General features: G+C 36.4%; 1 protein-coding gene across 4 annotated transcripts in view; it reads right to left on the bottom strand.

Moving 5' to 3' along the window:
• DOCK4 (dedicator of cytokinesis 4) overlaps window positions 1-25,964 on the bottom strand; it is a 246,519-nt gene that overhangs the window by 128,124 nt on the left and 92,431 nt on the right. For all 4 annotated transcript variants that reach the window (XM_032182910.1, XM_032182929.1, XM_032182919.1 and 1 more), the window contains exons 6-9: window positions 25,268-25,416; window positions 20,729-20,813; window positions 18,945-19,096; window positions 109-190 (exon numbers count right to left, since the gene is read on the bottom strand). In XM_032182910.1, coding sequence (XP_032038801.1) covers window positions 109-190; window positions 18,945-19,096; window positions 20,729-20,813; window positions 25,268-25,416 — 468 coding nt within the window. The remainder of the gene's footprint in view (window positions 1-108; window positions 191-18,944; window positions 19,097-20,728; window positions 20,814-25,267; window positions 25,417-25,964) is intronic.

The following is a 25,964-nucleotide window of genomic DNA, read 5'->3' as shown; positions in this document are numbered from 1 at the left end:
ACAATGTAAAAGCGTAGGGAGCACCACTGAGTCAACCACAGAATAATTTAATCCAACTACTATTTTCAATACACAGCACAAAAAAGATTGAGAATAGGAATAGCTCACCACAAAAAGAGAACAGTGTCTTTCAGGCTTTTCTGGACATTTTGGCAAACCATTCCTATTCAGTCTTAAAAAGAATCTTTCACTGTAAGAAAACAAATATGACAAATATGTTGAACAACATTACAGCAAACTAGATCTCATATTGATCTTACATCTAGAAGATGTAATCTTCCACAAGATGTAAAAGAATGAAATTATTTCCTTTTAAAATCCTCAGATGTGACAAGAAATAAAGGAAGACACTAGATAAGGGCTATGATTTACTTAATGATCTAACAAAATTACTGAAAACTCGATACAAACTAGAAGACTGATTTAGTTTGGAAGAATGACATTGTATGTCCTGGTGCATACAAAAGCGTAAGCAATAAAATCCTTTCATCCTAGAACTGAAATTAGATGTTTATTATGGTGGCATTGATTCTTGCTAAATAAATGTCAACATTGCCACATTTGTATTCAAACAAAATTCTTTTCAAAGATAAGAAGATGATCCCAGGTGACGTTTTTCCTACCTAGCCCTATGAAAATTTCTTTCTAGACTGCACCGATTTTAGCAGTCTTATAAGTTCCAGCAAGGCAAACTTCATTTTCAGAATTCTGTTTTGCAATCTACTGAGGGGTGCTAAGTGGTGTAGCTGATACAAAAACTAATACTGATAGTAGTGAGATACAGAGAATTCTTATTTTAGAGTAGAAGAGGGCAAAAGAACCCACTGAAACAGAAATTACTCCTTGAAAAATTCCTATTTGATAATAGGTTCTTTATGGACAATCTCTTTCCAGTTCATGCATGGGAATAGCAATAATATTTCTGCAGTGAGAGACAGGGAAAGTAGAAGCAAAGATGTCAGAAATGGTAAGCTGTGCAGAAGTGTTACATGTGTTACTTTCACCCCTTTTGCTCCCATCCCTAGCTGGCCAGACAGCTGAGTCTGGATGCCCTGTAATGCTCAAAGTAAAAAAGTAAATAAAATAAATCTAGACTGAGTTTATTGCAACTAGTTTTTTTCACCTCTTCTGCATATTCCAAAGGCCAAACATGGTATACCAGTGCTCTCTACCATCCACAGCTTTTCAACGTGCAGCTGGAAAATCACTAGGAATATGTTGGATTAGATCCAACTCAATAGAGACTAATTAAATCTTTATTGCACCAGCGTTTGCTGTGTACAAAATCCGTATCGATCATTGACAGAATCAGAGCCATTCACATTGCAAAGGACCTCAGAAGGCCTCTGAGTCCAACCTCCTGCTCAAAGCTGTGTCAGCTGTAAGGTCAGATCGGTTTGCGCAGAGCAGCATCCCGCTGGGTCTTGAAAACCTCCAGTGATGGAGGCTGCACAGCCTCTCTGGACAACCTGTTCTGTGCCTGACTGTTCTCAATTTTTCTTAAAATCTGACAGAGCCTCTGTACTCTGCTCTGGTGAGGCTGCACCTCAAGAGCTGTGTTCAGCTTTGGGCCCCTCAGTACAAGAAGGACATCAAAGCCCTGGAGCATGTCCAGAGAAGGGCTACGAAGCTGGCGAAGGGCCTGGAGCACAAGTCCTGTGAGGAGCGGCTGAGGCAATTGGGGGTGTTTAGTCTGGAGAAGAGGAGGCTGAGGGGAGACCTCATTGCTCTCTGCAACTACCTGAAAAGGGCTGTGGGGAGCTGGGGATCAGCCTCTTCTCACAGGTAACTAGTGATAGGACCAGAGCGAATGGCCTCAAGTTGTGCCAAGGAATGTTTAGGTTGGAAATGAGGAGACATTTCTTCTCAGAAAGAGCAGTCAGGCATTGGGATGGGTTGCCCAGGTGGCATCACCGTCACTGAGGGTGTTCAAGGGAAGGTTGAATGTGGTGCTTAGGGACATGGTTTAGTGGGTGACATTAGTGATAGGGGGATGTTGGACCAGATGATCTTGGAGGTGTCTCCCAACCTTAACAATTCCATGATTCTATGACTCTACAAATGCTTAGATTTTTTATTGTGAACATTTAAAAACATTTGTGCCATCCTCAGCTACACAGCTTTTTTTAATCAGACAGCAAAAAAGGCAGAAACTAAGAATAGTAGAGTTGAACTCAAATACCTCAAAGCACATGAAATGTATTTTCTCAGAAACACTCATGTTTTATGATACAGCCACTTTCTGCAGCTTACGTCTCCATGGAAACTTTAAAACTGAGTTTTAAAGAATGTTTACATGGATATATTTTTAAAGAGAAACAAATTAGTATTTGGCTGTTGATTTTAAAATGTTATTAAAATAATTCTGTCATTTCATTTACATTTAGTCCATTTGTGATAGCAGAAAATACAGTAAAAAAAGTACATGTACAATGTTTGGCTTACAGATCTCACACAAAGATACTGCTCACTGAACGAGAATTATTATTTCTATTATCAATCAGTTAAAGCTTTAGGACCCATTATTTTGGGTACTATGCAAAACTGAATAAAAAGAAAAAAGACTCTGCTCCAACAGTAACAATACAGCTTCTGTGCACTGAAACCCGCAGTGCATTTGTATGCATCAATCTAAATTAGGCCAATTCAAGGTTATTCTCTATCTCACCACCTTACCTTCGGTCTGTAGAACTATTTACAAGTAATGCCCATATATACATATTTCATTGCATTTTTTTGCCTTAAAGAAACCACGAGAAATGTTAGTTAAAAGAAAAATACTATTCAATAAGAAACTACCTCGCTGCGGATAAGCTAACTTTACAGTTTACCTATGAACCTGCAATTCATAGGTATTCATAATGCTGAATTTAACCGGCAGTGTTCTCTTTCTTTATTGAAGCTTACATTCTGCAGAAATCAAAGGCACATTTTTTGAAAGCTTCCTACTCACTATCAGCTTGGATATGGAATTTTCAAGCTCTGCTTACACTCACAGACCGTGAGATTATGATTTACTACACAATTAAAAGCCAAGGCCTTTTGTCATGCCACAAAGAAATGCACTGATTGCAATAGACATCTAATGGCTATGCAGATCTAATTTCCTCATTTGAATTTGAAATTTTCTTTGACTGAAGCACAGGACCTAGAGGCAATGAAAAAGCCAAACTGAAAAAAAAAATCCAAAGAAATCTTAATCCTTGTTTAGCGCTTCAATATGTTTCAAGCAAAAAATATAGCACCAGTTCCAGCTCAGATAAAAACAGTTATCTTTGAACATTACCAGGGAGCAAATGGAAGCAGTTAAGACTTGTAAGTCCCATAGTTGTAAGACTATGGAAACAGAATGATATTCTGATAAAGTACAGAGAGCATTTATGTGTATAAACAATTCAAAGCGTTTCTATAGAGAAAAACAGGTTAGAAAATGGTTGAGGAAAGTAAATAGCCTTCCTAAAACAAAATAAAGACTGAGAATTCCCAAGATCTGAAAGCCTGCCTTCAAACAGCAGCAAAAGCTCCAGAGGGTGAAATCTAGGACTAGGATCTTATTTCACAGCAGCTTTCTCAGCAGTCAGTTCCACATACATACATACAGCAGATACACACAGCAGCATCCCAAAGCAGAAATACCTTTCCTTTGTATGAAGATAGGTTGATTTTAGTTTAAATTGCAATGCATTTTTTATGAGTACCAGTCTCACCACTTAAATATGCTGCACAGATTTAAACTCTGCTGTCTTCCCACTGAAAATAAGGAAATAACTAATGCTGGAGAGATTAATTTAAGAAGGTCAGCAAGGGATTTCTGTACTGTAACTTCCCGTGTATTAGTAAAGCAACAATGTGTTCCAAATCTGCAGGCTTAACACATGAATTTAAAAGAAACATAGCCACAAACTGTTCTATTTATACGTGTCACGTTCTATATACGTGACCCCTATTTCCTTGGTATTAGCAGGAAAATGTTACCAGTCACATGTTAGCAGTCTAGACAGATTGCTTGTTCTATGATTTATAAACACACTAGAAAAAAATAAATAAAAAATCAGCCACATGGCATATTCTTGCACTAAAGCTGCATCATCCAATAGTCCCAGCTCTTAGTATAACAACTTCACTTTCCGACATCTTTGTAAGTGTTCTCTACCTAAATATGGGTTATAGCGATTTCTAAAGCAAAGGATGAGAGATAACATGAGAATATTGCCACATACGTCACCAGCTCGGGTCTATCACATTCCAGATCACCGTTAGGGAATGTTCATTACGAACTTGAATCCAGATAGACTGCATTTAGACTCATTGACTTCATAAAACCACTATCAGACACAAAACATTATCCTTTTAGTTAATGGTGAAATGCAGAGGAATGCGAGACAACATGTCATAAACTACTGAAATAAATAGATAAAAAAGCCTTAAAAGTATATTCTTAATCGCAGACTAACTGGATGGTACATGTGCCAACATGACTTTGCAGTACAAGCTGTTCCACAGTAAGTCAGCCCCTGCAGTTTAACTCCATTATGCACTTCTGCTAAAACCATACCCAAATTTCTGACTGTAAAATAAGTAGCAAAGGGGAAAAGGAAGAATGAGTACTATAAAAAGAAGATTTTAGCCAATTTCAGATAAATATCAAAGCACCAACAAAAATAAATCAAACAAACCAATATTGTGATGCTATATTGAAGCTCATCATCACATCTCCTGGATGTGCTGACAACATGTGGGACGAAGAAAAAAAAATGTTTGAATGCTAGCTTTATGCTGAGGAGCCAAATTTTCCATAGAAGTAGAGTTAATGAGGACAGCAGGAAAAAAGAAAGGGGTATGGGAGGGGAGACTGGTGGAAAAGAAAACCAGACATACATAGCTAAATCAAGCTGTTGCTCCCATCTTCTGTCTCTCTCTCTACTAACAGAAGACAGACTTGAGAAGTTAGCTTTTGTGAACACACTCTACTTTATTTTAGATATTCACAACTGTACTTTAACTGAAAGGTGGTATGACACATTTCCTGAAAAGATTAACAAGTTGCATAGGAAAACAACAATTTTAAATTACTTTGTTAGGTACCAGGAGCCAGAGGAAGATGATGTGGCAGAAAGCACACTGGAATTTCTCTGCAGGTATTTACAACTATGGAAACAATGTACACCAGAAGCTGGAGCTCTCAGTAATTGTGAGCTTAGTCTGCTACCACAGATAAACATTTTGCAGAACAGCATTATCAGTGCACAGACCTACAGATCCCTTAAGCTGAATTACAGTCTTCATCATTATCCTAGTAGCTGGCTGAAATAACAGCATGGATCCAAGCAGATTTGCTCTATCTTTCCCCTGAGATGGAAATTCAACTTGAAGAGAGCAGGAGGAAGTGGCAAAGGTGAATGGAAGCAATGGCATGTAGAAGAATTCCCCTCCCTCCAACAGCTCAAGTGCACCTGTGTATTCTTCTCCATTTTGGGGTTTATAAGTGGCAGCTCTGTATTTTTTTGTGCTGACTCTGATGTGCTTTTTGTCAGTACCCAGCGCAACATGTTCTTGGTACGATCACCTACAAACCCACTGGAATAGCTCTATTTTTCAGTATATCTCACCATTACCTAAACCTGTCACAAATACAGAGCAGCTGGTGCACATACTCTCACTCTAAAACTTCACTCACTTCTGAATGTAATCTCTCATTTATGCTCCAAATGGTAAAACACCAGCTATAGGAAAAGTCACCCTTTGCAGTGTTTTCGTCACGGCAATTTAGAAGAATGACTCCTTCTGTTGCTCTTCAATTTTTAGCATATAAACAGTAAGGGAGTTATTTGTTAATGCTCAAGGGAGACCTAATCCAGACCACAGGTTTGTCTTGTTTAGGTTGGTTATCTGCTTTAAAAAACTGTGTGTCTACACAAACCTCTGCATAAGCTAGCATCATTACTCCAACCACAGCAAGCAGAAGGTATTTGAGAAAGAATCTTTAAAACACAGATAGGTGGGTACATTTGTTTCACTGTGAATGGGCTTTCATGAGAGGAACTGAGCTACGTGATGAAACATAATTAGTTTCTAATAGACGTCAACTGGGAATAATCCATGTGTACTTGTTGAATCCATGTGTACTTGTTGACCAGGCTATGTCTCCCCATAAAATACAAAACTTGTAAAGAAACAAAGAAACAAACAAAAGCATTTCCAAAACCTTTTCTTGTTAGATTATACTCATGTCTGTCTTTGGCAGCTCATTCCTATCATATTCTACCTCATTTATTACCCACAAATGTAGTTATTTTGCTGGAAATTCCCTTGCAGTAGCTCCCTTACAACTGTTAAATAGGAAAGTCTGGGCAGTCAGACCAATGCGAATGGGCCTGCTGAAATGCCAGCTCCTCAAAAACCACTTGGAACTCTACCCTGAAGATGCTGTTCTCTTGAAGGTCAGGAACAGTCAGTATTAAAAAGAAATTTATCAAAACTACTGTTAAAGACAGCAAATTACACAGTATCACATGAAGTCAGATTAGAGGACTGAGCTATAAAAATAAGTATTATTAAAACATATAGAACCTCTTAAAGCCAGGACAAAATGTTTTGATCACCTGGCAATGAAGGGTGATGCAGATCTGTAGAAAAGACATTTTTTTTCACAGAGACTACCACAAGGCCAAAACATTTGGAAGCTGCAGCTGCGCCAAACATTCCTTTCATACACGTTCTGCCTGCAACATAAATCACATCTGCTTATGCTATTGCTGTTGACAAGTAAATAAAACTGGGCTACCAAAAATGACCTACTTGAGAAGGATTAATAAAATATATTTTTGCTGTTGGTATCTGAGTGCCGCACACATGTACACAAGATGCTAATGGAAACTTATTTTGCATAAGAGACATTATTATGATTTTGAACTTAGCTGCAATACCACCTGTGGGGAGTGGCCACCATAAATGGCAAAAATATCCAGTCCTTTTATCTTCCTTCAAACATACTGTTAGAAGGAAAGAAGGACAAAAAAATATTAATTGGCACAAGGGAGAAACAGGTCAGATATATAGAAATCTTTGTAAGATATCCACCCACCAATTTTGAAATTTCTCATTGGTCAGGGTATGTTCCTGCAAAGTTTCTAAATACAGAATAGATTTTTTCAGATCAAAAGCAGACTCAGAAAAAAGAAAAAAAAAAAGAAAAAAAAAGAAGAAGAAATCCTGTTCACACTGAGAGAACAAATTGCTTGAATGTGGTACCTGACAGGCTCAGGTTCCAATGTATTTATTAGTGACTTTAAATGTCAGGTGAGTACGGTGCTTTTGGAGCTGTTTTGCTTTGTAAAACAAATGAAAATGTAGCTAATCGGGCAAACTAACTGACTAGGCCAGCACTTTGGCACTCTTCCTTCTGATGTGGAAGAACACCACAGCAGGGAGTTTAATTCAGTATTCTCAAACAATGAGCATTATTCACTCGAGGCACATCCTCTGCATTTCCTGCCTGGAGTAATCCACCTGACAGCAACCAAAAAACATCTTTGTTAATCTCTAGTCACCACAGAGCCATCAGAGATCATCAAAGAGCATAGAAATTCTCTCCAGAACTTCTCCTTGTTCTAGGATCAAGTCGAGATGCTCCATGACTTCTACTACTTCACTGTGCTTTCCAAGAAAAGCCTGGATGTCCTGAATATATTCCTGCACATAGGAGTCTTTCACATGTTAAAACATGGGATTCTAAGAGGAAAAGGTACCTGTAAAGATAAAACAAAGTCCAGTCTGAACTGTGCCTCTCTAATCAGAGTTCACCCCTTCCAGAAATTCTGTGCTACAAGAGGAGGCAACGTAGTCTGAGATATAGTTAAAACGTAACCTTAAATAAAAAAAGACACAATTTCTGTTCTTTCCCCTGAATATTAATTTTGTAGATAACATTGGAAGCAAATACCTCTTTCTATTAACAAATCCTCTGAATTTCCATGACATTCAGAAACACAGAACTTAAATATCAAACAATCAGATAAGCACCAGAGCAGAAAATCTGAATTCCAACTAATGTGTTTGCATGTATGCACATATACAAAAATAAATGTGTGCACACTCTCTCTCCAGCTTTTGTATTAAAAATACATTGCACCATCTAAACTGCTTTCCATATCAGGTTTTAAAGTGTCCTCCTCACTGTTCCCCCAATCCTCTCAGTAGTTACAAATAAGAAAATAAAGAGTTGTGTTTGGAAAGAACCTGAAAAGAACAGTAGATGCACATATTATAAATGACAAGAAGTGTCCAAAATAACATTTCTAACATTTCATTATCATTTTCATGATGATAGTGCTATGAAAAGAACCAAAAAGAAGTTGAAATTCAGCAGTAGGTGGTTCTGAATCGGAACCTCTGTGAATATCACATAAAGGCAGCACGGATGATAGGCAGCTGGATTATTTGTTTCTTTATGGCATTATAGTTCTTTATACATTCCTCTCCACTTTCCACCTCTGCTAGATAATAGCTGCTGTGCTACAACACTTTACCAATTGTCTTTCTTTTCCCTGAAGTTCCAAATGACTACGACTAATGAACTGCTCCCCACAACTATTGGTGACAAGTTTTTCATAGCTATATGGCTATCCATGCAGGATACTGCTGGACTCTTTTAATAATTTCTATAGCATTGCACTGAGTACACACCCTACCATTTCACAAATCTTCTTTCCACCTCTTTTATGGCTGAGCATTCCACATTACTGAGAAGCAGAAAGGAGCTGAGCTATTTGCATCTCCTGATGTCTGGAGCACAGATCCTAAGTAAACTGGATATTGAAACTCAGGTGTAACCCCATTGACTTACATGCTCAAAGTAATATTGACTCTCTGAGCTGTAGCTCAAGAGAGGTCACAAGGACATCTTAGCCTGTAAAGAAGAAAGACGTCATGGGTTCAAAACAGTGAGCCTGCTGGGTAAGGACGGGTATCATCAGCTAGATTCAAGAGGAGTCCAAGCCCTTCCTTGCTGTTCTGACTTTTAACAATTAACACTAGCCAGTTCTGTAAGCTTCTAGTTACAGGGAAGTTAGAGATTGGTTTCTTTCAGCTGCCATAGAACAGAGCAAATCTCATGTTTGGGGACTTGGAGGGAAGTTACAAAAAATGACCTTAAACATTTTTTTTTGTATACCAAAATACTTAAAGATTTCCCTTAATTAAAGGGGAGGAGAGCATTTGTTTCTTAAAGGGGGAAAAAATGGCTTTTTTATGAAAAAAAAAAATATATCAAAAGAATAAATTAGAACACAAATATTTTGAGTATCAAAATGTGGATTTCAGCTTTCCACTGAAAGTGAATTAGTGATTTAAGTCATTTAAAGTAATAACACAACTGAGAGAAGAAAGGCGTGAACTGGTTAATGTGTATGAATGTCACTAAAAAGTTTAAAGTACAGCAAATGAAGGGTAATCTGCTTATTCTTTGATATGGTATAGAGCCTACACAGTCCTTAAGCATATAGAAACTGCACTTTGCCTTTATGGCCTTGGTTAAACTGCCTGCTCCTCTTTGTGCTGCCGAAGAATCTGTGCCCGTTTGAGGACAATACGATAGTTACAAACAAGGTTGTTCAAGGTGATGGGAAAAGGAGGATTAGCATGCCAACTTATCTCTACTTCTCACACAGATGGGGCCAGAGGCATCAATCATTTGTGATAAGACATTCCTATCATATTGACACAGACACAAAGTGTACAGCAGTGAAAGAAACTCTTAACACACTCCATCTTTCTGAAGAGCTGCCTTAAAATTGTTCTATTAATAGCATTGCTATTTGGAGAAAATGATAACATTAAGGAAATGGCTTAGCGGAGACACTGCTACACAAGAACCGTGTGCTCCACTGCAGATTTGAGAAAAAAAAATGTATTCTACTGCAGCATGTTGTCATAACACACAGAAGCACAAACACTACGCAAATGTAAAGGTCAGCAGAGCAGCTGGGACTTTGGGCAGAAGATGATGCAGTATCCTCATGCATACTCATCAGTAACAAGAGCAGAGACCACTGTGTTAACTGGACAAATGCAGGTAGACAGATTAATACCCTCTGTTCCCTTTTTCACAGTGCACCCCCAAGATGACAGTTGCCTGTGTTTCTAAGTTTCTTTACGGAAACAGACAGGATCTCCAGATAGCAATGTACTGCAAATACAGATATGGCCTTACAGTAGCTATAGAGAAAAGGAGGCATCTCAGAGGACATTGTGATATTAGAGTTTGGAAAGTAGTCATCTGGTACACATTTTTTTTTTTTTCAGTAACAGCAGAATATTATTGTGGGAAGAAATAAAGTTAGACTCTCGGTGAACAATGTGCATTGTCTGGAAAACATCTAAGCTGTTATGTTGTCCCTTGCAACTTGTTAAAACAATTCTATTAAAAGCTGGTAAGTGAGATCTTTCCAGGATCTGATTAAAAAAAAAAAAAAAAAATCAATATATTTTTGATTAAAGGATTGGTCGTAGAGCTCCAGCACAAATGGTCTTTCTGGCTCCGCTAAGGTCATCGCTGCTGCAACAAACGGCGGTAATTGGCAAATGATATGAGCACTTAAAGGTGAAAAGAACTTACCATCATCAAATGTCCTTTATGTCTCAAAAAATCTTACATTGTAAACTGGGATCTGTGTAATCAGTTAAAATACATACTACAGACTTTGTACATGTGATCCAACTGCTGGAAAAGGGTTCAGTTCATTTAGTTAACTTTTGGGCTGGTAAGTGAATAAGACACCCCAAGGCACACAATCATTGTCACATTCTTTGGTATTCTCAATGTTGGGAATCTAAGCGCCTTCATACTCCAACTTTACAGAAGAGAAGCTCATGATAATTTCTTAAGAATAGAAAAATCTCAAAAACTTCAGAAATCTCATAGGTATTCACAAATTACAATATATTTATAAAACAGCTAATGAAGAACACAAGGTCGTTGCACTCTTCTGAAATGCTGACAACACACATTTCCAGTCTTCCTTTGGAGTTCCACGATATCATATCTTTTGTCATTAGTTTAAAATTAGTTATTTTCCTATAAGTGCATCTCACTCTAAAATCAACTGAAACCTATAATCCCATTTAAATCTGAAAATGTTTTTGCAACGTAATTGCAATGTCTAACACCCAGAGTAAAAACTGACAGAATTACAGCTGAGTTGCTCTGTTTTACAGGAATTTTCCCCATTCAAACTATAATCCTGTAACACTCATTTTATATACACTATTATATATATATACATACTATTTTATGATCTACCTGATCAGCTTAATTTGTATCAGGAGTCTGCTTTTGAAGAAAATCTCCCAATTGCCTTCACAAGTCATGTTTTTATTCACAATACAAAACAGTCTAAATTATTGAACTGGATTTCTCCTGGATTAAACTGGCAGATATGCTCTTGCCATTCCTGAGCAATCAGTCCACACAACCACATCAATTTGTCCTTAGTTTAATCCTCCAAACATTCACACATGTTAACACTGAGCTCTTAGCATCAACTGATGCTCTACAACTCTACTCCCGCTGGCTAGCACTGCTTGTACATAGCAGTCTTATAAGAAAATGAGACAGTATTAAAACAAACTGTTAAGGCTCGGTACTAAATCGATAAACCCTTTGGATTTTGCTTTTCTCAAACATTTGTTGAGCGTGCCAGATACAAGGAACAGATTTTATAAAAGCATTTCTGAACAACACTAATTAACCACCGTCTGGACTCTCAATAGATCGAGGCAGAGTATGTTTGAGACAACATACTTCAGAAACAGACAAAGATGCTGTACAATTCCGAGTACCCAGTAAAAGCTCAGCAGTAGCCAAGCCCACAGGATTGAACTGAAAGACAAAAAAACCTCAAGAGAAAAACTGAAGATACGATCACGGACTTCTTACATTTTCCAGATACAAAGCCAATACTACTCTACAACTATGTACATGGAAAATTTTGCTTGTCTATTATGATTCTTACAATGTAATTAATGTTACAAAGTAAAGCTTCATCAGGGCAAATTTTTACTTAAAAAAAAAGGCAAACTTTTACTTAAAAAAAAATAAAAAAATGAAAAATTCACAAACAGGTTTGTGACCTGGACAGAAATAAAAGGGGAAGAAGAATGTAAGGTTAGTAGAAGACACAACCAAAGAATTTTACTGGGACAATTCATATGGCTGTACCATGTTAAAGGAGAGCCATTCACAAATTTGCCATGTACCATGAAGTGACTGTTACTGTCCTAAGAAAGAAAACTGCAAAGCAGAAAGCAGGAAGCAAATGGAACAATATAAATGAACACAACATTGAAAACTATGGGACTCATCAGGGGCTGACTTCATCTATTTATTATTAATGTAAAGGCAAAAAAACAAAAACAAAACAAAAAAAAAACTCCTAGAAACTCCTAGTAGTTAGTCTAGCTGAAAAGTATGTATAAATATGTATGCATACACACAGAGTCAAGAGAAACTAGTATGTACCAATTAGTCAGAAAGTTATTTGCAACAGTAGTCTTAATGCACCAAGTACATAAGTACATCATCTCTCAGATTTCAATACTTGACTATCAAGAGCAAACTTCTGCAGTTTTCTTGCTTCAAAAAGAAGTAGATGTGCATATCCAAACAGCTTTTTGAAGCGTGAAGGTACACATAAAAATTAGTAAAATTATATCAATACAGAAATACTCTGCAAAGTAATTACTCATAACTGTTTATTAACTATAATAGTCATAAATAAGCCTGCATTTTACTATTGCATAATTAATACTCAACAGAATTGATGCTTCTGCAGACACCAACATAATTAAAAAATTAATTTTTAATAGAAATTTCCAGCAACAAAAAAAATGGAGAAAAGTACAGTCCCCAACAAAAGCTAAGATTCCTATCAAGAGCAAGACAGTGATCACAAAAGAACATTTATCTCTATCTTACGAAATTTGACAGAAAAAAATTCTGTTGCCTAAAGTGTGTGTAAACTGGGTGCAAGTGATACATCACAGCTGCTCCCAATCTAGAGAAGTCTTTAGACAGGAAGTCTGAAGGTCAGACACTGCCTTCCCTCCCCCAGCATCATGCTGAATCTCTGTCACTATCTGATTTCTTCTCTAGGCAAGTCACTAATTCGTTTCTACATCACAATTCTCTCACATCTCACCTGGAAAGCTATTACTGTCTAATTCTTCTACATATTGGGAAGATTGTTAGCATTTATCCATGCTGTTAAAATGAAAAATTATTTGAAAATAATGTATTTATAATTTTAATTAATTTTCTTTTCCTTCATTTTCCTTTCATTTGACACCTAAAAATACTAAGATACATTATCAAAACCAGAGTAATGATATTATGGTTTTAATCTTTTACTTAACAGGTGCTAGTCTAGAAATGCACTTGTAGGTCACACGCAACCAGAAAACCAATTTCTCTGTTACACTGGAACATGTACACTGCCTACCACAATGTAACAGAAGAGTCACACAGTCAACGCTTTCTTTCTTAACAAAAGAATTTCAATATATACCTAAGCAACAGTTATAAATGTGTGCATAAATTCATCATGTGGTTTTGATCTCCCTACTTTTTGCAAATTCTTTGCAAATATTTTAAGAACAAGTTCAGGGTACTTTTCTTTTTGGTTCCACTCTGAGAGGCTAATCTCAAGCAGTCAGCTAATTAATATTAATATTAATATCCTTTATGATTTCAACAACAACTCTTTTGAAACTTTACTGAGACCTGAAGTAGCTGCATAGAAAACAAAAAAGAAATTGGATGGATTCAAGTCAAAATTACTTCACAGTACGCTGGGCAGCTCTTTAATAAATACAGCTGATGGATTCTAAAGAATGCCCTAAAGTAGACACAGACGTATTATCAGCTGACTCACTTTCTCATCTTCACCGATTAAAACTCAACTAAAACAGTCCGTATGCTTAGCAGAAGCCTAGGTATGTGATTCACACAAAGACATTAAGTTTAGATGTCACTGGAGCTGTATTCCAATCCTAAAGTCCATTTATTCACCATTAAGCCTTCTAAAACAAAAAAAGAAAAGCTAAGCATTGGCATAAATCTTAATCTTGGTATTTCACTCATGAATACAGAAAGACACCTCCACCAACACATATTCCAGAGCGTAAAGGTATCCCTCCCTCTTCTTTTCTAATGAACCACCACCAGTTAGAGAAAGAAAAAGTGATGAAGAAGCGTATACTAAATTTACAGATATAGTGTGCTGTGACCACTTTGGGCTTTTTTTTTTTTTTTTAAAGAGAAACAAGGTTGTGGTGTAGCTGAAGAATGGAATTATATTAACAGGTTGGACTTTTCTTTAAGAAGACAAAGACCCATGCACAGTTTCTTGCTCTGTCTTCAAATATTCAGCCTTACATTTTCTAGCTCTCAGGGAATCTCGACTGTTTCTTAAGCTAGAGCAACCATCCTTAAAATATTCTGTAAAGGGAATTACAATCTTTAGTATTCTCCTTTTCCTCCTCTGGTTGTTTTTACAAAGACAAACAGTGTCTAGCACTGAAGTGTTAGAATCCAGCCCTGCCAAGAACACACATACAACTTACCTCCTATGTAAAACATAGGGATCATGAGAACTAGATAAAAGCTGTGTGCTGATATTCACGATCATAGTTTTCAATTTAATCAATTTAATATCTAAATTTCATTCTACTTTATACACCTATATTCTTTCAATCTGGTCTTTTCATGTCATTATGCTGTATTCTCTTATTAGGAATAATTCTAGCCCTGCTAAATCAAATGCAAGATCTGTTAACACATTGTGCTTGCTGCTTGTACCTTGGTTTGACACAGTTGCTATGGCACGCTTTTTTTTCAGAAAGAACCTATAACTATAGCAACAACAACAATAAAAAATGTTTCATTACCTTTCATTGTTCAATGACAATATAAGTCTGGGCAGTTGTTAATATTGCCTGAGAAAACTACAACTTTACAATGGCCTAAAGGCAACCTTATTCTTGCACTTTAATATAAGGTTCAGCTATTAAACCATACCTTCCCTATGTTATCAATTGCATTCCTTTTTCTTTTGGTTTTCATATCGTAACATGTTATCCACATTATTAATAAATTCAGATATTTTTAAATTAAAGGAAGAGGAAAATGAAACCCTTTCAAAGCATACTGCACTACAGTTGATCAGAAAAATCAATAGTTGCAAACACTACAAAGTGACTATCACAAGATCAGATTGTTTTATCCATGTAAGTAAATGACATCCTCTTATCAGTCATGTTTAAACACTCCAAATGTAATGAAAATATTCTGTATAAATTCTCCAGTGATATCCAGACAGGTTTGTATTAATAAATTATAAAATAATCTATATCGCAATAAAATATCTTTATATGCTTTGGTTCCCTGCAGGCCAATAAGACGAAGAAGCCAGGTGATCTGTGAGATGAAACATGATATATTCCTTTTTGAATGTAGCTACCTGCACTAGATCAGAGCATCCTACTCACAGTCTTTTTCTTGCACGAGCCTGGAGCTGGACTAGGAAAAGTGCTGCTACTCAAGCTTCCTAAAGCCTTACTATTCCCTTTTGTATGTACTTGCTCCACCTCAGTATCTACAATTGCTTTTTTTTTTTTTTAAAACCATGATGCTTGAACAAACATTTCTGCTCAAACAGCTTCATAGAATGTACAAAACTGAGAATGTAATATCTTATATTTTCCACAGTCTCAAAAAAGGTGCACAATCTATTTAAAAACAAACAAACAGATAATATTGCTTCTATTACCCCAACAGTCTTTTAAAGCTGTTATTTCAACTGTATAAACCTGAGGTTATAAATAATGAAACAAGTATATAGAGATATTACGTTTGCAGGTTGATCTGATAAGAATATGAGTTAGTCTTAATAAGGAAATATATCTGAACAGAAATTCCATCATTAAATCTCAATTCTGCTTTTTTTACTCTCTCCAAATGAACTCTTTCTCTAAGAGGCAACAAAGATCACCTGTTTTATGTCAATTTACATCAGGCAGACAATGAAAACCAGATTAGAATCTACAAGCAGCCACTATTTTTGGAGCAATTGTACCTCTAAGCTTGTACTTAACATTAAGCATTCCAACTGCCTCATTAAAACAAGCAGCATTACCCACTTAAGGAAAGCTTGGTATACATATAGTGCTTGAAAAATTGAAATCTGAGGTAAAAAGCAAAAAAGCCCAAAGAAACAAAACCCCCAAATTCTAATACCATAACCGACAAATTCAAGAAATACATAATAAGTTACATATATTCATATGCTTATATTTTTAATCAAGTATCTTTCTATTTCAGGACATAAATTACCATGTACAGTTCCTTAAGTTCATAGGTGCAAGAACTTCATCTAGTATTTTCATTGCTTTTTTCTAGTGGGCTATAAAGCAATGACTTGGGAAATCAACAGGCAAATCACCCAGCAAGGTTGTGACAGACACTTAGGTGTTGCTAAACACACCTTTTTGACCTGCTAATTTCTTCCAGAATTAGCATGTACATCCAGGCTCCACACTTTGCAGCTCACAACTCTGTTATTGCCAGTAGGCTTCGGCTTCATGGCAGAGTTGAGCTGAGGAGTAACTGAGGAGTGCACACAGTCTCTTCTTACACATCATCTCCTCCTGAGGGAGGCTGTTTATTGCATGCGTGTATCAGCTGTAGCCAGGGCATAAAGACCTCTGAAATATCTTGCCAATTTGTACTGAAAGAAAAATGTAACTCATACTGTATTGCTGTGTGTGCAATACATACGCAAGACTTCAGACTTATTTATGTGCTCTACAAATAGCCAACTGTCTGAAATACAGAGTAGGGCTGGGAACTGTGGCCATGCATGTATTGAGCATGAGCACAAAAGCCTCTTAAGTCTGAGACATCATGGTGATGTCGCTTGCAGATCCAGTCCACAAAGATCACCTGTCTCCACCTTGGATACATCTGCATTCCAGTTTGTTCTACAATACAGATATACCTTATATTTTAATTTGTTCTCGTGAAGACCCTCTCAGGTTCATTTTTTTTCAATGCTTTGAGGGGATTCTTGTTTCCTGGCAGGGATTTTTGTTATTTTTTGTGGTAGAGGGGTGTGTGTGTGTTTGTTTTACAGGTGGTAGCAAACCACTTTCACAAATATCACCTTGTCATTCCTCCCATGCTCTAGAAGGCAGTTTGGATTCATGACAACACATTCCTTCAAGGTTTGTCGGTAATGGGATGAGGAAGTTTACACATAATAAAGCAGCTGCAAACAGACACTGGAGTCAGAAATCAATAACTAAAGGTCAGATCACAGCAAGCATGTGACAAACAGCTCGAAAATTTGTGCTTTCATGTGAACGTGAAATCCAATCCATTTGCTTTCATACAACCACTACTGCCATAACCTTGTTTTCAGCAATCTATAACTCCCAAATTGTTTCTGTCAAGGTCTGAAGCTCTCTCCTAAATCCATCACCTGCTATGCCATTCACTGGAATGGACACAAAAGATGTGCCCTGATGCACATTTAATTCTCAGAAATGACAGTAAACTGTCTTTCAGTGACTAATGTCCAACGTGCAGGCCAGAATGAAGTGTCAGTACTTAGCAGCTAATATCCCAGCAATAGTTACACTATTTCATTAACAATAAAAATCAATTTACTCAGTATGATCTTCCTTAGAAGTAGGTAGCTATCTTGCACAATTTCAAAGCAAACATCATTTTGTTAAATTCAGCCCAATTTCCTCATGCACCTCAACCAAATTCATATTGCCATATATACAAAAAGACAAGTAGTACACAATCATGACTTTGTATGCATTTAGAAGAACCCTTTTTACCCTATTAACAAGCTTAGCTTTTCTTTCTGTTGGTGTATGTGTGTGCTCTCTTATCTGAAGTATATTTTGTTTTGAATTCTAGTCTTTCTTTTCTTCAGTGGCCAGCCTTAAAGCAGATACTTGCTGCCTCCAGTACACGTTCTTACTACAGGTAGGAGAACTGAGAAGAATACACTAACAACCAGCAGCAAATGATGAGTGGGAGCCTTCTGACCGGTCTCGCATCACCACAACACAAGCATTTGTATGGCATTGCTTATTCAGTCTTCCTGCAATATTCCAGAAGGTTCTTCACACAGAAGGTTCTTCCACTAACTGTGCTCTCCCCCTGTGCTCGTATTTACAAAGTGCATCATGGTTTCTGCTCCTGTCCTCTCTCTTGGCCAGAAACATGCTGGGAATAAAAACAGCTACTGATCATTTTAAAATTAAAAGTGTTGTCAGGGCTTGCACAGAATTTCAGCTCTAGGACAAACAGAAGATGAATGGTTCCAGGATCAGCTCCCAGATGAAAAAAACGAAAGCCAAACAAACGCTAAATAAATGTGAGACCAGTTTTGACTGTTTCATTTAAGAGCACGCACCTCAGGCTCCTATTATAAGGAGATTTATAATTCACTAAGCTCTCCAGTCTGAAGTATCTAGGAGAATTCATTTTATAAATATTACAGAGCAAGCAACAGTTCTAAGTGCTGAATGTGTGCTGATTAGGAGAAAGGAAAATAAAGATACTGAAAAAAGACCTTTGGGTCACAGAATTAATATTCACTCTGTATGCATCTATGTTCCCACTCAAGCAAAACAAACTGGAAACCGAAATAAGTAAACAACATGGAGAAAAATAAATTATTTACGTCTAGGATGATACTGCCAAATATTAACTATAGGAACTAAATTACAAAAGGAAGCAAAAAATAATAATAATCCTGAATCAAGACTAGATTTTGCTTGTTTCTAAATGTGAAATTTGTTACCAGGATTGAAAGAGACACACTGACAACATTTACGTAAAATCAGTATCCCAGCGAAAAATCATGTTCTACCTGATGGGCCGATTTTCTTTACTATCAAAGAGTGAGAAGATCACTTCCAGTTCCTCTCCCAGGTTGGAGCACATCAGACTCTTCATCTGAACAAAAAGATGGTGGCTGCTAGCCGGTACTGGTGTGTCTTTTTTTCGATGACGATGCTCCATCTAAAAATAGAACAAAAAACACAGTAGTAAATTTGAACTGTAAAAATGTCAAAATAAAAAGAGGTAGAAAACATAATACTGGACTATTTTCTTATTCCAAATATTTAAACTTTTAATTCAATATTAGTTTGCAGTAGGGTTTTGTTCTTTACATGTTTTTTCCCTGTCTGAGAAGAAAGGCAAGAGATTTTCCAGTGTTACACTGCATCATAATTATCACTGGGATACAACACTAACCTCTACAAGATTACCTTTTTTGTGCTCTGAGAATTTCAAGCCATTTTAAACCTCTGTTGTAAACCTACAGGGTTGTATTTCATAGCTAGCTTAAATAGTTAATGATCTGATATTCTCGTATTCAAATACACACAAAAATGCTTTTGCAAAAGACTTAGCAGAAGTATTTTAAAATGGAAAAAAACACTTCATTATTTTCTAATCTTTGACAGACTTGCGTAGAGGCTACTAAGCTCTCTTGGTTTGACTTTCCAGTTTATACCTTCACCATTTTAACCATCAATTAAGGGTATACTATTTCTCTCTTATGCTGTACCAAAACCAATTTTAAAACAGTGATCTGTTACTTAGCCTTCAAACTGAGGTTATTCTGGGCCTTTTTCTTTCTCTTTAGTGCACTCCATGAGTTTCATCATTACTTTTCTGCATTATTCTTCCTCTGTATGTTTCTTCTTCTGATTAATTAATACAGTTTCTCACTGTATTTCATCTAGTGCTTCAACAAGATTCTGTAAGGTTACATATGGCTGAACCTGCCCAAAGGTATACTGATTCTAGTGTGAATACATTGTTATTAGACTTGACAGTACAAGTCATCAAAATAAGTCATAAAAAATATTAAACGTATAATTTCAGCTCCACGGCAAATTACCACAATTTTTTTTTTTTTTTTTATTCCACATTCTATATTAAATACATGGGTTACCATAAATAAAATTTAGTTTAAATAAATGGTTAGTTGTAAGCAAATAGTTACTTGTAAGCAAATAGGGCTCAGGATTCTATTACTACAGCTGTAGCACCATGAGTCAAAGCCCACAGAAAGGAATTGGCATGTTTTCTTACACCTCACTGGAGATTAAATCAGAATAAGAAGTATCAGTACAATTTCAGTAGGCCAAGATGGGCTTTCATGCCCAAAGGAGAGCGTTATTATGCAGTTCAACTGCTATTCACATTAATATATTAGGAGAGATCAACAGGCCAGTAAGATTATTCATGACAATACTTGTACCACAGGTATATTATTGTATTTCCATTAATCTTATCTAACGGGACTCATGGGCCAGTTAAAGAGTCTCATAAGCATTTATCAATGATTAAATTCATGTTAGAACCCATAATTTTAATGATATATTAGAATACAAAACCTTCAACAAATAACATGTAGTATGTACATGTGTGCACTCAAACTTGATATCAAATCAAAGCATATCATACAGAGGTACAGATGAAATAACTATTAAAAAGAAATCTTTCCTCATAGCAAACACAATTGTATTATCAAATTCCAGTGTATTTGAGAAAAAAAATACTTTTGATTAAATACAAGAAAGTTGCCATGAAAACCTCAGCATGTAATTTGACAGCTCAAGGACTATTATGTTCACGTACCAGCCTGTAGAGCTCTGTAATGCTGATCTCTTCAGGATCCACCATAGCATATTCTTTTCTCGGAACTAAGTCAAGTCCCAGTTGTCTGCATGAGGAAAAGAGAAACAATGAGATACTAAAAGGCACTAGAATAACAGCAAGTAATTAGCCTCTACATATGAAGAGAAAATAAATCAATAAATTTAACTCTTTTCTTCTATTTCACATAAAGATTCCATCTAGCAAAGCAGATGTTAGTGGTACTCTACAGTTGTTAGTTGTTGGGGGGAAGGGGTTGTTGTTGGTTTTTGTTTTTTGTTTGTTTGTTTTTGAGTATTTTGGCTGTATCCACTGTTCATGAATAATGCCTCCCTTTTCTTCACTTTTTTTTTTACATTAGCAGAATACATATTTCCACAATTTTAAGCTCATTTTCACATCGTGAACACTATACAATGGGTACTGTCTTTATACTACTGTGGGCAGCATACAATGGGAATTGCACTAGTATTGTCATATTGAATGACAACAGTAGAAAAGAATATAAAAAGAAAACCCATAAACGTCAAAATATCAGTTTATTTTTAATTTGGACTGGAAGGCATCAAAGCTGCTTGGCAGCATACCCTGAATGAAATAATGAAATACACTTCAGTCAACAGGAATAAAACTTATTTTCAGCACAGCAGCAAGCAATAAGGATTAAGAACACATATGGGGGAGTAGGTAGTCATGATGAATTTAGAAAAACTTGAAAGATTAGAAAGTTAAAAAAAATACGTTTTTGAAGAGTGGGAACTGATGACTTCAGTATTCATCACAATTCTGAGAAGACAGTTCTTCCACTGTGTTAGGTGTTTAGGCTTTCAGATAGCAGTACTTTCAGGACCCCCTAAAATTCAATTAATTCTACTACTGAATATTTCTGCATTTAATCAGTTTAACTGAAAAAATACAAGCCAAAGAAAAGATTTTGGAAACAGCACCCGAATGCCAAAATGTATTCTAACCTTATCAGATAGGCTACTAGCCATTGCCTACTTGAAATATTGTAATATTCAGGAGTTGATGCAAAATTTTCAAAAATTGTTAGAGAATGAATTTATGGTGCTGGTCTCATAGAAATGGAATAGTACAGAATGCAAACAGGGATGGATCTAACGTGATCCATCTTGTCTCCTTTGGGCTGAAAAGTTGCAAAAAAAATTAGAAAAAGTTAGTAGAAAAAAAAAAGAAGTTTGCAACTTCTTAGTTGCAAAGAAATTAACACCTTTTAGAAAGAAGTATGTCAGGAGAACCATACTCATTTATGTAAAATAAGCTTTAATTGTGTGCAGTGGCTGCACTCAGACAATTTTTTCTGTTTTTAAGACCTGCACTTCAGATGTTAAATACTTTATCACAGTGCAGAAAGCTTTCAATAAGCACATATAAATTGTATCACTTTCACTCATGCTGACAGAAAGTAAACAAGACATCATTAGGCAAATCTATAGACTTTGAGCTTATTAAGTGATTTTTTCTATTATTTTTTTTTAAGATTTACACAAGCCAAAATTGCATTTTGGACAGTCTTTTGTGGCACTCCTGCTGTGCTTTTAATAGTTTCTCTCAAGCATTTTGAATAACAACTTTATCTGGTATTTAGAAGAAAACAATAATGTCCTGTTCATCAACTTAAATGCTGTGGAAATTGTAATAAGTGAAGAAAATAGAAAATAAATTAAAAAATCAAAACATCCTTTATTTTATAAAGGATATCTTCAGACTAAAATAACTGTAAGGCTGTTTCATGAATAGTTAAGGAAAAAAAAATTGCTGCATTAGAAAGTTAAAGCACATCAAAAATGCCTTAGGAGATGACCAATAAAATGTGATGTCTGGTAAAACCAGCTGTAGCACTCTTTCTGCTGTTTACTAAAATAAATACAAAGAACATGCTTGATTAAAAGAAAACAACATAATGAGAAGTATCCATGGCAGCTTGCATAATGGATAAAACTCTGACACCAACACAAATATGTGCAAAGAGTTTACATTACCAATACACAAAATTATGGGCTCAAACACATTTGATAGGCAACACATCTGGATTCAGAGAACTTGTTCAGCAAGTATCGCAGTAGTCTTCCCACTTGCAAACTTAGAAAGCTCAGCAAAGACCAAGTCTCACTATCTCATCCCATCTGAGGCAGAGAGTTTTGAAAGCAATTGCAGCCATTTATGTTTTTGCCTCAAATTTGCATCCACTTTTAGCTTTCAAGCACATTTTGAGTCTCCAACATTACTATGAATTCCTCTGCTGGAAGAAGCTTAATTTTGCTCTATGTGGTCCCCCAAAACAATCTCGTTACTTTCCGAACAGAATAATGGATGGTGATGACACCATCTTTCCCTAGAGACTGAGGAGGGAAAAGAAAGCAAACTGGGATCCTTTTAAAACTCAGGCATCCTGGCTGACTCCACAGCCCAGGTTTCATAGCTGGGTTAAGGCTTCAGAGGACAGATGCTCACATCATAAAATCCACCTCTGCAACCCCTTCTCTAGCCACTGCAGTAAACACTTGCAAAAATCAGAATTAAAGGTACTGGACAGACCAGAGCAAATAAACTGAAGTCTAAAGCTGTGCTAATTAGCAGCTTATGATGTTTGTTGTAGCATAATTTGGAGAATATTTGTTGTTCAAATGTACAAATGATAAGGAGAGAGAAAGGTAAAGGAGAGAAAGGAAAAAAAAAAAAAAGCCTCATTGGTAAGTTAATGGTTCCATACATGTAGAGTGGGGGAGGAAAATATTACAGATGAGATCCAAATCATAGCCATTCCTACTGAGAGCATTTATTTACACTTTGAAACTTAGAGTGACTGAAATGTATTCCAGTCACAAGCTTCAAAGAATATGCTTATTTTTTCAAAGGCTGATTTGGATTTCCCAAGTTCTCTATTATTGTATGTATAGTCAGACAGTTTGCAAAAAAGTTTCCTAAAGAACAAAGTACAGAGGACTGGTCTAAGAAGAGTATCAGCAAGTATGATGTTATCAGCCTGTTTTGGTACATTAGGTACAATTTCAGTAGCATAGGATTTTAATCTACGAGATTAGTTTACTTGTACATTTTAGTTTAACTAGTTTTCCAAAGTCACATTTATTTTCTCAGAAGATGATCAAAGAAATCTTTTTTTTTTTTATTTTCATGGACACACAGAATGCCATTCTTACTGTTGTTGCTGCCTCAGTATAGTGCAGTGTGAGGGAAAAGGGAGGCTCCTGTGACTCCTGGTCTAAGCACTGATCTTACCCTTGCCCTTCCTTTCACAGAGACCTAGCAAAGCAGGTAGAAATGCCTCAGTGAGTGGAGAGTTGAAGTACATGTAAGCAACGGGCCTTACAGACTTCCAAAAATTCAAGCTGCACACTCTTACTAGACAGGAGGCACTACAAAACAAGTTTTATACAGCAGAACCAAAATTTTCTTTTCTTGGAGTCTCATCTGGTCTCAGATTTCCAAGCTCAAAGCAAAATCAGCAGCAAAAGCGAGGCACGCATGCCAACGTTACCAATATAAGCACATTTCATCTTTGCATTTTCCATACTACTCAGCTGCTAAACGGTGCCCAAGCCAGCCTAAGCTGGCACTTCTTTAAGAAAGAATCGCAAGAGCCTGGTGCCTCTCTGTTACAAGAGCAGAGGCTCAAGCTAGTTTTGACTCATTGCAAATGCCAACGCAGTGTTAATCTGTGGCACTGTTTTCACAAGTAATACTGGATTCAAGAGTAACCCGTTGTGCTTATTTTCCCCATGGGTGATGTACCAGGAATAGAGATGAGCTTATTGGCCTTTCAAACTACACCAGATAATAGTAAGATCATTGAAAGCTACACTCAGAAAATGATTTAGAAATCACTTTCAACATCACGCATTATGATAGCAATTCTCTATCCCTACTACTCTTTATGCTGTTAGGCATTTGGTAATACTGAAGAGACATTATTTGAAGTAGCAGGGGTTTAAGACAAATACATGAAAATTTCTTGCTTTGAAAAATAAGAGAATATAACTTGAGTTAGCTCTTTTTATTAGTTATTCAGATAAAAGAAAGAGGCACAGCACAGTATCAAGACGAATGTTAGAGATGATTAAGTAGACACTGAATCATATGAACAAATCAAATAAAAAAGAAAGCAGCATCAGCCAATATAATTTCAGTTAACATAACACAGCTATGCTAAACTGTCCCACATAAGAATCTGGTCAGGTGTGTTTTTAAAAGACTTGAAGGGAAGCTGCAGACATTTCAGTGCAATTTTCTTGTAGACAGTACCACTGCTACATAAAACAAACCAAAGCAAGTATACTCCTTTAGTGAAAGAAAAAAAGCAAAGGTGCAAGTCATTTTTCACTGTTAAAACACAGCAGACAGTAAAAAAAATGGAGAAAAACCATTAAAAAAGGTGACATCTGTCAGAAATTTGTTCCTTATTTCAAAATCCTATAATGAGCCTAAAACTGGTATTACAACTAGATTACACCATTTTCTTCTGTTACTGTATTTACTCACTCATTGCCCCAGTCCAGACGAGCAGTGATGTGTCGCTTCACGTCCTTCATTCGATCATGGGTGAGGTGGCCAACAAGGACCTGCCTTCGCAGGTCCAGGATTTCATTCATTATGTGCCACAATCGGTGAAAGAGATCCCCCTCATTTCTCTGTGAGATAAAGAAAGAATTGCATCTACATCTTCTGCATAAACTTACAATCCTAACAAATCCAGTTGTGGTGTGGAACTCAAAGAAATTCCTTCCTTATTTACCTAGCTAGTCATGATCCTTCATCTCCCCATTATAGTGTGACCTCTTTACCTGTATGTATGTGTGCGTATGTGCATAAAATCATTTTAGAGCTTACCACAGACTGTATCTTTCCACCAAATTCACTCCAAAATTTCACTCCAACTTCTTACACCTGATATGTTACGCAGTCTAATTTACGTGAGAGATGCAACAAAGATTCAACAAAAGTTACTGCATGTTACAGCACTGTTTTATTCCAGGAGCCTATTCATTCTGTTTTGTTGTCTCATCAAAACTGAACATGTAATCTGTGACTATTTGAACTCACACACGTATTGGGATCAAAGCTTCTTGCATTCAAACTCTGAACTACACAGCATTAATGTTCTTTTAACTTTTTCTTGCAGGGACATACAAGCACATGCCATGGTCTTTATGCAAATAAATAGTATCCTGTAGACAGA

Source organism: Aythya fuligula, chromosome 1 (genome assembly GCF_009819795.1).
Source record: "Aythya fuligula isolate bAytFul2 chromosome 1, bAytFul2.pri, whole genome shotgun sequence".
Lineage (NCBI taxonomy): Eukaryota > Metazoa > Chordata > Aves > Anseriformes > Anatidae > Aythya > Aythya fuligula.
Note: the sequence above shows the minus strand (reverse complement) of the source record. Positions and strands in the feature narration are given on the sequence as shown.